Source organism: Lagopus muta, chromosome 4, assembly GCF_023343835.1.
Source record: "Lagopus muta isolate bLagMut1 chromosome 4, bLagMut1 primary, whole genome shotgun sequence".
Classification (NCBI taxonomy): Eukaryota; Metazoa; Chordata; class Aves; order Galliformes; family Phasianidae; genus Lagopus; species Lagopus muta.
Window position 1 is genome coordinate 60,936,319 of NC_064436.1, and position 14,135 is coordinate 60,950,453.

The 14,135-nt window shown below is 42.1% G+C and overlaps 1 protein-coding gene across 8 annotated transcripts in view; it reads right to left on the bottom strand.

Moving 5' to 3' along the window:
- The window catches only part of ABLIM2 (actin binding LIM protein family member 2), a 137,930-nt gene extending 128,481 nt beyond the window's left edge, over positions 1-9,449 (bottom strand). For 2 of the 8 annotated variants that reach the window (XM_048943516.1, XM_048943519.1), the window contains exon 1: positions 8,977-9,448. In XM_048943516.1, coding sequence (XP_048799473.1) covers positions 8,977-9,019 — 43 coding nt within the window. In that variant the 5' untranslated portion in view covers positions 9,020-9,448. Of the gene's footprint in view, positions 1-8,688; positions 8,880-8,976 lie in introns of those variants that run through there. The other 6 variants (XM_048943517.1, XM_048943521.1, XM_048943523.1 and 3 more) reach the window with 5 other exon arrangements.
- Positions 9,450-14,135: the final 4,686 nt, after the last annotated feature.

A 14,135-nucleotide genomic window follows, 5' to 3' on the forward strand; every position in this document is an offset into this window, starting at 1 on the left:
TGTCAAATAGCCTGTAACCAATATAGGATCTTTGGTAACTGCTAATTCTTCATAGTACAGCAGTGCCAATGCAGCAAAAATAGTTTCCATACCATATTCTTTCTTTCCATGCCATAATTATCAAAATTTCCCTAGAAAATTCATAGAGGTTTCCAGCTAATCTGTAGTCATAGAATCACAGGGTTGGAAGGGACCTCAAGGATCACAAATCTCCAATCCCCCTGCCACAGGCAGGGCCACCTACCTCCACATTTAATACGAGACCAGGCTGCCCAGGGCCCCATCCAACTGGCCTTGAACACCTCCAGGGACGGGGCATCCACAACCTGTCTGGGCAGCCTGTTCCAGCACCTCACCACTCTCTCTGTAAAGAATTTCCCCCTGACATCCAACCTAAATCTCCCCTCCCTCAACTGAAAACCATTTCCCCTTGTCCTGCAGTTATCAACCCTTTCCAAGAGTTGATTCCCCTCCTGTCTGCAGGCTTCCTTTAGGCACTGAAAGGCTGCAATGAGGTCACCCACAGCCTTCTTTTCTCCAGGCTGAACAAGCCCAGCTCCCTCATCCTGTCTTCATAGGGGAAGTCCTTCCCCTTCCAAGACACCCCAAGAACACGAGCCATCCTGCCTTCCAGAACCACAGCATGGAGCCATGGGGCACATCATGTTTTGCTATTTACCCACCACAAAGAAGTCACTAAGCAATGCTGGACACACAGTGCCTTCACAGATCGATTTAAAGAAAAAGAAGTGTTTCTGAAAATATGAAAGAGAACTGTACTTTCCAAGACAGAAGAGTAACTGGTACAAGAAAAAGGGCTCTCAGGAAAAGTGATATGTTTGTTCGCTTCTGTTGGCTTTAGGGAAGACAACTGCTCTAACACTTCAGTAGTAAGATATGCAAGTGCAAACAAGAAGTTACATAGAGAAGTAGCAGGAGATCAAGCAACTGAATTTGGTCTATAGACTCTACAGTGCCATAAAAGTAGCTTAAACAAATAACTGGGACCAAATAGAAAGATGGACCTAAGTTCCAGATCTGAAGTTGGCGAGCCTTTCAATGTCCACAGCGCAAATAACTATGCTGCAAGCACCTGTCCCTCTGCTGAACAGATTGCAGCAGCACTTCAGAAACACATACAAGATAATAATTACCAGCGCTGAAGCCAGGAGTGCCTCCTATGTATTTCCAAAAATATTAAGTACTTTTGTCGACTGAGAAACTGCCTTGTTCTAATTTTTTGCAGAATGAGTGAATCAAGCAAATCAAGCACTTATCCCACCAACATTATAGCAGCTTTTGACAGCTCTAACTTACAGCCAGGCTTATTCTGCCAACTTCCATTTGCAGCTAGAGCTGTGCACAGCTTTCCAAAATAGCCATGACTATGGCACACTTCTAGCTCTATGTAGACTGTATGTGCTTCAGAGACAATGTGCAGAAAGCCCAGCTGAATGGCAGCATCACTCTCAGTTTCCTCATTACAGGACACTGACCACACTGTTCCCATGGAAAATGAAGACTGACATTGAGAAAAGCTCTGGCACATTACAAATTAGAATTCTATCTCTAAGGAAGAAAATCTGAATTTGAAATAAGTGCTTACTGCTTCCACAGGTTTTCTTGAAAATGCAGTATATAACTTCACTCTGTTGAACTCTAAGGTTTAGAAATAATGGTGTATTAAAGGTCTTCAGCATAAGCTGAGTTTCAGTATTAGGTAAATTCTAATTAATAATACAGACAAAGTCCAATCTGCTTATCAGGGTAGCTCTATTAAGATACAAATATACACTGAAGTTTATTACCTTGCTGGCTTTCTGCAGACAATGACATTTAGGTCCAGCTATTGAAAAATAGATTATATCGAGTATTTTGTGTAAAGTATCACTTCATTCCCATCCTGGTCTTTTACAATTTGATCATCTTGTAAGATGTTGCTAAATCCATTATCCACAGTTCTCAAATCAGGGCAACAGGCACTGCTGGACACAGGGCCCCAGATGGTTAATCTAGGCTGATGCAGGCATCATTATGATCTTAACGTCAATGAATATGACATACAGTAAGACAAAATGCTCATTACTGTAGTCTTGTGTTAGTAAAGATAGAGGCAATGACGTAGTAAGTCATTAGCCAAGGTGGTGTTATCTTAGTTTATCGTGAACCCCTATGGCTACTTAAATAAAGATATTGAAATCTTTATTTCTAATTCTGTATTTAGTCACAAAATTAAATGGCTTTACTGCAGGGTGGGGAAAAAAAAACAACAACACACAACCACAGTAGCACACACTGATTTCACCCACAGGTGACAAATGCTCAGCATTTCTTCAAGTGCTGCTGGAGAAGCCAGATGTTCAGACAAAAACTGGTGTCGATTGCGGAGGGGCCCTGGAGCTATGAATACGTAGCCCAAGGGAGAGAATGTGCATCTTCCAGGCAACTGCTCCACAGTTTGTGTCTGTAATACATAAACCCTCTTCCTGATGCAGGAGAACTAGCAAATGCTCTTACATTATGCCTTCCCCAGAAGAAGCAGGTTTTCACCCTATTTCCTGAGGCCAGTAGAATCAGCAAGGTACTTGGGATGAACCTGCGTGCAGACCTCTGCAGTACCTCCACAGGAGCTCTGAGGCCTTGCTGTAGGATGCATTAAGATAACCACCAAAAATTGGCAGCTGAGTAGGATGCTATTTTCTCAATTTAGGCCGAAGTAAGGAAGGAACTATTGAGCACATTGGAGCTCATACCACAAAGCATAATCTCTAGCATTGGCACTCAGCTTGCTGTGTGGCCTGGTTAGCAGAACAGATAGCATATGTGCAAGTTGCAGGGCAAGGTGCTGCCGTTGCTGCCAGACATTGGCTGCAGCACAGACAGACGAGGCTCCAGCTGTTCCAGATTGCCTTGTGTTCCATTTATGTGATTTGGCTGCTAATCCTTTTCTATTCCTGCCTTCCTCTCATCAAGGGTAACACCAGCAACGCAGCCAGCTTCTGTGGTTTACTTTGGTCTCCGTGCCCAACACAATCGTATACACGCAGCCTCAAAGATTAGATCCTCTGTAACTAAAATCGTAACCAAGTGATTGTTTTTACGCTGCTGGTTTGCCAAGCCAAGAGAAACACAAGAGCAAGGCAAACTCCACTAGGCTATGGAAAGTGAACTTGTCAGCTGAACTCTGTTCAAGCCCCTTGCTGCTCTGTTACAAGGTAAAGAACAGAAATGACTTGCAGATCCAAATGAAGTTTGCAATACTGACAACACCAACAGGAAAGGAAAAGGGCTGTAGAGAATGTGTAAACTGAGCAAAGTAAACAAGAGGAACTGAGATGAAAACAAAGATGAAACTTGAAAAATATTTTTCATGACTTCTAGAGCATTCACATAACTTTAAACTGCAATACTGCAACAATCTGGGATTTATAAACACACCTCAGTGAACTCTTGACAAGAGTAAAAATAAATGAAGCACAGTCTGGCCTCAGATCAAGAACTCTCTGAATTAATGTTGCATATACACACACACACACACACACACACACACACAGCCTATTCATTTAGCCTCATCCCCATTTAATGTCGCTTAGAGGGTAAGATCCCAGTGGTTATTTGGAAATCATATAATAGTTAAATGTCTTATGTATTACCTCCGAGGCTTACTGCTACCTGTGAATCCACAAGCCACATACTTGAGAGAGAGAAAAAGAGCTACAATGACCTATTTCCTGAACTGGCAAAAGCTCACATATGACATACTCCAGTAGAACAGGTTCTTTGACTCCTTCTGCATATGATAGATATCAAATCTTAACTCCTACTTCTTCCCTAAAGATTTCACCATATGAACTGTGTCATAGGGATGTACTTTGTTATCCTTTGAAACAGATTCAAAGAAAAACAACTGCCACGTGCTTACTGCTCCACAATTATTCTGTATTCAGTTATCTCACTCTATAAACTACTAGGAGTGAGGACCTTTATATACGTATGTTTATACTTTGAAGGGGAAGAACATGGGACGTTCACATTTCTTCCTCTCCTGATGCATCGGACTGACCTGAGCAAGAAATGACAGAAGGGATACTTGAAAACTTACAAGGAACAGGCTGCTGTATTTGTGTGCAATTAGTGTACAGTCATAACTGAGGTGCCACATTTGGTCCTTATATCTGTCACGAGGATCAGTTTTGTTGTGTTACTGAATAAAAGTTACAAAAATCACTTAATTCTAAAAAAATGGTTTCTAATTAGAAAAAACACCATGTTTTGGGAACATTAGAGTCTTTTAAAAATATCTCTAGTGATATCTTATAATTCAAGAATGTTTATTTTTCATGGCTAAATGCAGTTAGATTTGTTTCCCCTTCACTATAGATCAATCAACTTGTACTACAGCTGGAGGAAAATCTCCAAAATAGAGATATTGATCAATTTCACTAACACCAGTTGAAGAATTATTTGTTTTTGCAGAGAAAGGAAGAAAAATGGCTTCTAAAGCAGACAGAACTAATCACTGAATGGAGCTTATATTCCTCCCACAATTCTTTCTAAAATGGAGAAATAAATAACTCTGGTTCTTGCAAAAGAGGACTCCATCTGAATTTCACAGCACGAGCATCAACTAACCAGCTGTGAAAAAATCCCTCCAACGTTTCAGACAGTAACAGCTCAGGGCCTTGACACACTGCTAATAGATCCTGACATGGGGATATCATCTAAATTCAGAAATATTTGCCCAAAGTATACACTTAAGGATGCCGACAATGAGCCAGCAAATTGTCCAATAATCTCAAAGCCCTCTCCACCTCCCTGTGTGAATGAATGAGGGAGGAGGAGCAGCACTACACTTCCACTTGAATATGCTTAATTCACTACAATGACTGCTTTGCTCAAAAACCTCCCCCATCAAGACTGGGAAAGGCTACTCTGAAGTTCCAGTTACCAAAAGTAAGGAGAGACATTTCCACAGCCTGTATTTGGGGGTCTGTGAACTGCATAAAGGAGAATGATTTGCCAAAGCAGGAAAAACAGCCATCAGAGTTCCATACCCTTCCTTGATATTGACCAGTCCATAGCACAGAATGAGGGAAAAGAGGGAGAAAGTTAGCTCAGTAGCCATGCTTTTATTGATTTTTCAACATCTTTTTTAAGCTCTTTACTTTTCTTAGTCCTCCATTTAATGAGAATAGAATATTGGGCATTAACTACGTAAGATGTTAATGTCCTGAGAAATAGAACCAGAAGTACTTTGCCAGTGAGCAGAAATAGCAGCCAGCTGCAGGCAGAAGTGCAGCCACACTGGGTGCTAAGCACTGCACAGATACTACATGCAGTCAGACAAGCAGAGGTGGCTCACAGTCATACGTCCAGGCTTGCTGAAGCAGAACTAGCCACCTTTCCTGTCTGAGCAGTGCCTGGGGCATCCTGCAATCAGAAGTTTCAGCTGAGGCAGATATCCCCTGATAACCTTTTCCTACCTATTTCATCTTCTTGTAGCACTGTTCAATATTCTTACCAGCTAAAAAATATGATGTTATAGAGAATTATCTTCAACCAAAAAAATACCTTAAAGAAACAGAAGATAACAGCTTCCTTGTATATTCCATGCAATTCAACTTCAGGCCAAAGAATTACCATCAGGAAACACGTGCCACTGCTTATTTTTTTTCAGCAGTATTGTACCAAGGTTAAAACAGCAAGGAAAGGAAGTAGTTCTAATTCTTTTTAATTACAAAACTTCAAGGACTGCGCATTTTGATCTGCACACATACATATTTCATTAGCCGGTGAACTCCAAAGCAAGGAGACCTCTTGCTTCTCCCATCCAGTAATTTAATGCTCTCTTCTACCAGTGCTCAAAGCAAAGAGCTGAAAGTAAAACTGTATCTAACTGTAAAATATACTACAGCCTAAAACAATCACGCTATTGTTCTTACTGGCATATTTGCATGTGAACTTTCAAAAGGAATTAAACTTCTTCACAGTATGGCAAACCTGTGGGACCAGCCTGTGAACAAGTGCTGCCATGATTTTGTCCCATTAGGGTTATGAAACTCTCATCACCTGCTTTCTGACCCACACAACCAAATTTTCCCTCTGATGGAGTAGTTTAGAGACTAAATAGACACGTGAATTTGTGTCATGACATCCAATTTAATCTAATCTAAGTTAATACACACCGTACATAATTAGCTTTGTGATTCTTTTTGCACTCAGATAATCGACACCATGATAGCCTATTTCTGGGAACTGATGGGAACCTAGTTTTCTCAATTTCAAATTTTTAACCTTCTTCTAGCTATGATTTCAAGATGGCAAAGAACTGAACTAACAGACTGATCACGTTATTATAAATTCTTGAGTTACACTTAGAATCCTGAACGTACAGTCATTCCATGCAACTCTCCTAGGTAAAAAGGGTGTGAGTGAGTGGGTCTTTGTTCAATTTCAGCCAAAATCAGGGGAAAGCACATCAAATTCAGCTGAGGGGAAATCACGTATAAGAAAATCTAATTATGACAAAAATATAATACATTTGAGCTGAGTTTTCCTCTGCCACATGGTCATCTATTTTCTAGATTTAAAACTATGCCATTAGTCTGTAGTCCATTAATACAGAATGACATTTCAAAGTACATACTATTGAGCCATTATTATCATATTCCCCAATATAAACATTTGTACATCTAAAGCCAAATGTTATATATACAGAGGACATGGACTGAGCAAAGGTTTCTGGAGCAGCAAGCATTGAACTACAAAGATCAGCTTCATCTCAGGGATGCTCTGGATTCCTTGAGCACTACATGGGGCTGATTTTGCCACCAAATTTCACCCAATTTTCTTTGCAGAGACAGAAACATCCTTCTGTTACAGTACCATCACCAAGCTTTGAATTACAGCCTTTCCAGAGTAATTTTTGTGGAAAACTTTTGTAAACAGTAATTTTACAAAAGCTAGCTGTGGCATTAAATCTGGTGTATGATACTTGCTCCATTGATGTAAACCGAAAATTTCAATCAACTTCAGAGAGAACGGGCGAGACCCTCACATTTAATTTATTGTAGAATTGACTGTAAATTGTTTACTCAGTCCACACAGACAGGCAACAGGGAAATATGGAAACATCAAAGCTGAAGCGATACTGAAAACCAATGCTCCTAAACTACCAGTTATACTTTCAAATGAGAGCTACGAAGTCTCAGGGGTTTTTTTCCACTCTTATACTCAGGCTGTTATTTTTATCTTGGCACTGTTCATTTTTGCTATTTCTTTACATCATGTTTGGTGCAATTACAGAGACAGAACTGTGTCAAGTCTCATCTGCACTCTTACTAACTCTTCTTCTGGGTTTGTAACTCTGCAACCTATTGAATTTGTGTTTAAAACATTCTTGAGATGCAACTCTGGAATTTTCTGTTCCCTCTACCAACCTCAGTTCAACTGCTACAGTATTTAAATGTTTCACAGTATTGCATATTCTTCCACTGGAGATTACAGCTTGGTAAACGGATACGACTCTGTGCGCCACTTTTATCATTTCCAATGCAGATGTCACCATCCGTGTTAACCATCTAGATTCCTTTAAAGTCAGAGGAAAGGCTCAGGATTTCCATTCCTGCTCTGTTCCCACCTGTGCCCCTACGCACCTGCCCCAGCCAGGGCTTTCCCAGAGGGCTGGAAACACAGACCACACAGGAGAGCAGCTGACAGGAATGCAGGACAATACCGATGCTTCCAATAGCGGAAATGGAAAGCTACATTTTGATCTGAGGTCTCTGGCAGGTGTTTGACCTCAGGTCTCTCATTGCTCCAACGCGGAGCAATGCTCCTCGTTGTTTGTGCTGCACTCCCGTTTGGCTTGCTGTGAGGATGTGGTGTGATTAAGCATGTTGACATACAGAGTCAGCACGTAATTGCAGCTATTCCACATCTCCTTGTCGTTGTGGCAGAGGGTATATTTAGCCACTATGGTTATGCTCAGAAATGAAATATACAATAAGCTCTCAAAGCCTCCCCCTTCCCTAAGCATAAGCCTGTGTTTGCCTTAAAGACTGTAATATTTGGTAATCAGCTGTGCTCTGAAGCAACCACCCCCTGTGCCACCCGATGCAGACAAACGCTGAATCGCTGGAAAACACAATTACGAGCCAGTTCTCAAATACTGCTTGTGTCATGGCATGAATTACTTTCACATCGCCCTAGGCAACTAGATCTCCTGCGTGGAAATCCTACCCGAGGTTCCGATGAAATCTCCGTGATTTTCCCCTCCGCTGCCACCACGCTCGGCCAGGAGCAGAGGCCGAACTCTCACCCCAAATACCCCCACCCAAATAGCCCCGGCTGTGCGGGAGGGGCAGGGGCTGGACGCAGCTCCACACGCCGCACACATCGCCGGAGGCAGCGGCTGCCGAGCCCACCCGGGAGGCTCGCAGTGGGGCTGCGGGCGGTGCCCGGAGCGAGGGCGGCCCCAATGGAGCACCCGGCTCGCACGATCTCTCTCGACATCCGCAGCTTCCCCTGCGCTGCGACAGCGACAGCTCCCCTCAGAGATACACAGACATCCCATTTATTTTTCTTATCTTCCAAATAGACAACCCTCAGCTCGCTCTCCCCGCACCGCGACAGATCCCAGCGCCTTCCCCAGCCCCGGGCACTGTTAGCGGGTGGCTCGCCGCCTACCTGTGCCGGTGCTCATGGCGTGCAGAGGGGCCGCACCCGCCACCCCGTTCCGCTCCGCTCCGTTCCGCCGTCACCGCGCCCCCGCGGGCGGTACCGGGTCCATCCCCGCCCGCAGCGGGGCAGGCGGCTCGGCTCCGCCCCGCCGCCAGGTGCCCGCACCCCCTGAACGGCCCCGACGCGGCGGGCACCTTGGGTAGTGTAGGCAGCCCCACGGACTACATTCCCCTCCGTGCCTTGCTGCTCCTGCGGGCAGCTCTGCTGCAGCTCTTCCCCCCTCCCCGTTCCCACCTGCTGCTCTGCGCTCCACGAGTGAGGTCGTCTTCTGCATCATCCCGCCCTGCTGGTGCGCGGCTGGTGCGTTCGCCGAAGCAAGTCGGCGCGCAGGTGCTTTAGCATGTCCTCCGACGCCTGGAGAATGGAGATGAGGGTGTTTGCGCTGTTCCTCGGCTCGGCCTGCACTCCAGGCAGCGCTGCACCACAGACGTCTGGCAGCACGTCTGTTATTAAGTTATTAAGGAGAAAGGCAGTGCTTTCTGGAGCAGGTGAACTCTCACCCATCCTTCATATCGGAAATGAAAAAAAGTCACAGTGGTTTATAGAAGCCAGCCTACCCAGCTGTCTAAAAATTAAGTACTATAGTTTTAGTAGAAACTATGTTTAAAAAAAAAAAATCAATTTTAAGAAACCTAGATAACTGCAGCTGTAATTACATAACATAGCCTTGCATAGCTCCTCTTATGTGGAGCTGAGAGTTCAGAGCAGCTCAGTGTTGCAGTGGGAGAAAGCAGGACTGTGGGTAAAGTTGCTTTGCATCCACATGAAGCAAATCTAGGATTGTGAGCACCTGGAAATAATCAGTACCACCAGGAAGACTATGACTCTACAATAAGGATGAGACAATCTATGCTGCCTAGAGAGGTTATGGATAGCCCATTCCAGAGTTGTTAAAGGCTAGATTGGATGGAGCCCTGGCAGCTCGATCTGGTGGGTGGCCTACAGCAGGGGGTTGGAACTGGAAGGGATTGAAGTTCTTTCCAAACTAAGCTATGATTCTGTGAATCCAGTGTCCTGTTTCTGACAGTTGCTAGCAGGGGCTATCAACAGAGGGGACTCCCTGAGCCAGGTGTGCATTCTTTGTGTTGAAGAACCTTGCATTTTCTTTCATTATCTTATTCAGTTGTTTGAATCCGTGTACACTTTATGGCACCCACAGCATTCTGCTTAAGGAATTTCACAGTTAACTGTATTCTGTGAAGAGCCACCTACTTTTTGCTCAACATGCTACTTGCTATCTTTGTTAGAAGGAATAGCAAACATACTGTTCCCTATGCACTTTCTCTGTGTCACTCGTGGGTCTGCTCTATCAGATTCCACTCTTTTAATGTATTAACTCCTCCCTTAAAACTCTTGTTTCATAACTTTCTTGGGCTGCCCAGCTGTGCTGAAGCAGCTGTGTTGCTCTTAGCCTTTAAAGCTCCATTAAGTTGCAGAGTATTCGTGAATATCCATGTGTTCATATATGTTATGTATCACACTAGTAGAAATATGTAGAGAATCTCAATCGTGGCTGTGCAGCATCCGTCTTGTCTTTGTTCTGCATTCATACTAATGAGATCTGGCTTCCAGCATCACTGCAATTTGTGTAATAGTTTAATCATTAAATATCTTTGCATATAATAACCATCATGAGTTCAAGGCGTTCTCAGAGTGATGCTGGTAAGCCTGTGGCTATGTGGAATTATTGCTTTGAAAGCTAAATGAGATATAACGTGCTGTATCAAAAACAGTGGATATTCAATCAGAATTGGATGTAAAAAAAATAAACTGCTTTAGGGCTGCTGAAGTTTGACTCCTCCTGCACTGCTGCTCAGTAGAAAAGATACTAAAGCCTTTGCTTCCTCGTTGCAGAGAGAACACAGGTCTATGAGAGGAATTCTGAAGTTCAGACTTATGTTAACAATCAAAATCTCAGGATAATAAGCAGCCATCTCTTGATGGCATTTTTAAAAGCAATCAGCTTGTCCAGATACTTCAAAGAAGGCTGAAAAATCAGCCTCTGAAATGTCAGCGTTTTGCACCACTTCCATCATTAGTGGAAGGTGAAATGGGATGTGACAATCCTGATGATTTTCTCTGCACCAAATCCTCAATGCCATTCTGGAGGAACACAGAAAAAAATGTATACAAAAAAGAGTTTACTTTCCTTGTATGCAATTTTTTTCTGGTGTTTCTTCACTAATGTTACTCAGGGGAGTTGGAGTAGATGATCTTTAAAGATTCTTTACAACCCAAACCATTCTATGATTCTAAGAAATCATAATGCATTTTACTGTCACTGTGTACATGAACTGTATTTCTTAAATATATTCACATTTCATTCTTTTACATTAGTTCTACTGGAAAAAAATTCTCTTTCTGTTGAACCACTCCAGCTATCAGAAATGCATCTGTGGCAAATAAGGCAATATGGCTCATATTTCATTTTCCCCACTTCCAGAAAAAAGATGGATATAGTCAGGTTCTTCCTCTAAGGCATTATGTGATACTCCAGTGTGACAGAATTATGTATGGTTTCATTTAAAGGGGAAAAGCATGCACATTTAAATATAAGATAAACCAGAACAATCAATAAAGCATACATTCATGGATAGACACAAGCATTACACTTAGCAGCATGCATGTTCTTGTTCTCATGTGTGCTTCTGGATGTTAAGTAATACTGCAGATTGAAGGTCTGACAAAATATGTATTCTTGCTGAAGCAGTTTGCAGTTTTGCAAGAAGCCTTTTTCAAGAATCCTAGACGTTTATTTATTTTTTCCTCAAGTGAAGTTAACCACACTGCAAAGTGTTTGCCTTCATTTTCTCATTTTTATTGCTCTTAAAATTTGCAACAGTTCAATGGTTGTAAAATTCAATTACTAATAATGATATTTAAATACAGTTTTGCAGCAAGATTGTTATACAATATAATGATTCAGTGTTTTTCTTGAGAAAATCCAGATGAAGCAAGCAAAAAGGTTGGTTTTTTTCATTGTTTTTTGTTATTTTATTCTTTTTTTTTTTCCTGGCATTCCTCGTATTTGCAACAATGTGGAAACCATAGGCTTCCCAGTAAAATTATTTCTTTTATTTAATTTTTTTTGTCTGCAAAGGTTTTTAGGTTATTGCCAATATAATTTGAAAGGAGCCCATTGGTGGAAACTTGCTGCTCTGCATGAGGAATGAAGCAGAATCCTTATCTCTTCAGCACAAAAAGAAAAAAAAGCTTAATTGTGAAAAACCACTACTATGGTTTAATATTTTCACACACGTTCAAGCGTCTGTTTTACCTGATGATGAAGGATGAGAAGTTGGAACTCTCCTTCACGTTCAAAGCTGATGTGGTACCAAGGGGTATTCAGGGCAGCATGGTGTGAAACCTAAAAAATGAAATAACAACTGAGATAAGATGCCTAATTGTTAGACTTGTATTCGCTCCAAGTTGCTTTGACAACTATTGGATCTCCTAAAAGATGAAAAGCAGTCTTGCAATTTATAGTAATTTGTTTTGAAGGGCTTGTGTCTTAAGTGACAAATTATCCCTCAAATGCTTGCCATAAATTTCCAGAAATTTGTCATTTTCCCATTACTTCAAAAATAGCAATTCTTTCTATCACTGAACATGGTGTCCCACAGCCAATGAGGCCCCCCTTCTGCTTTTTGCTACCTCTCTTTTGTTTGAAGAAACCTCCCTGAATATCTGTATGTTAAAAACATTTCCGCTTTTATTTTCAGTTTTGTCTCTCAGGAATCCAGGACTGGACTGCTTTGGGTTACAACATCAGCTACTCTAATTGTATGTCTAATCCTCAGTTCAAGTTCCTATCCACAGAAAGAGGTTGGAACTAGATGATCTTTGAGGTCCCTTCCAACCCAAGCAATTCTATGATTCTAAGTTATGAATTGTTCACTATTTAGGCTAGCATATTCAGACTACTATATCAGGGAATTTTTGGCTCTAGGAGAGCTGCCAAAACCCGCAGGCTCATGTTTGCAATCTGTGGGTGCCTGTGGCAGTGTGTACCTCTCCATCTTGTGCCTGGGATTGTCATGTGCTGCTGTGGGCACTGATAGTAAATAAAACATAAGTCAACCTGAAGTTTCCAAAGAGTAGCAGGCTGGGATCTTGAAATGAGATTCTGGCTATGAAAATAAATGTATGGCTATTTGCTAAGCTAGATGTACACATGTTTAGAAATAACAAATTAGTGTGAAGCTGCTGTAATGAAGTAATAACAGAGCACTACACAGAGTTGTCTGCACTGCAACGTCAAGATGTCAGAACAACTTTTATGTAGAGCTTCTCTCACTGTGGGCAGAATAAAAATACTACATCAGCAGTTTTAAGTTAGAATTCAATTACCCATTGCAAACCTAAATGCGTTATGATCAGTAGGTGAAATACAACTCCAAGGCAAACTTTGCAAACAGAAAGAATGGAATAACATCAAAGGGAGCAATGGCAGAGGATGAAAGAAATCTCTGTTACAACGAGACAATCAAGGACTGTTCTCTCATGTCAGCAGTTAGCTTTTGGGAAGTTGGTCAGAACAAATAAATTGTAATATGGGAGACTGCTGTGTGTGACAGGAAGTCGAGTAGGTAATGCTGGCATCACTGTGCAATTTATACATGAGAATGACAACCACATTGGTTATAGAAATAAAATGTCAGAAATATAAAAACAAAGAATGGTTTGAGGAAGAGCCAAGATTAGGCATTAACAATTGAAAAATCACAACTGCCCATGCAAAAACATTGAGGAAAATTGAACTTGAGAACAGCAAATGAAATCTGCAAGTATTCCAATGCAACATTACACTGCTGATGTAGTCAGCAGAACCAGTCTTCCTGCCTATAACCTCGTAAATAACTTTGCTTTCTGGAGCAAGCAAAGCGACAACCCTTATACTGCCCCCTTTGTGCCTGTTGCAGAGGGGTTAGCACTCATTAAGTATATTGTGATCTCTTGCAGATGTGACTTCTTGATCAAATTGCTGTTTATGTGAAGCTACAGCTTCTCATTCCACATGTATGACTGGACGTAAGCCCACAGGCCCTGGGACAATGTAATTCTGTACTCTGCAGGACTGGCTGATATATGCTGGCTTCCCACCATTAATCTCACATTGCATCTCTAACAGTTCTACTGTAAAAGAAACGCCGAGCCATGTTAGCAGAATTTAGGCTCTTACTGGGTGACGAAATTCTCACATAGCACCACGTGCAAGTGAGGCTTTGCCGGAGATCCATGACAGCTTACAGAAGCTTTCATCACTCTCTGCCAGGGAATATACCTGGCCTGAAAGCATCAGCCCCCAGAAAATGCTGTGACAGAACGCTTCTGTGTATTTCCCCTGCTGCAGCAGAGCTGTCGTCTGCTATCAGTATTGCTTCCCAGGTTCA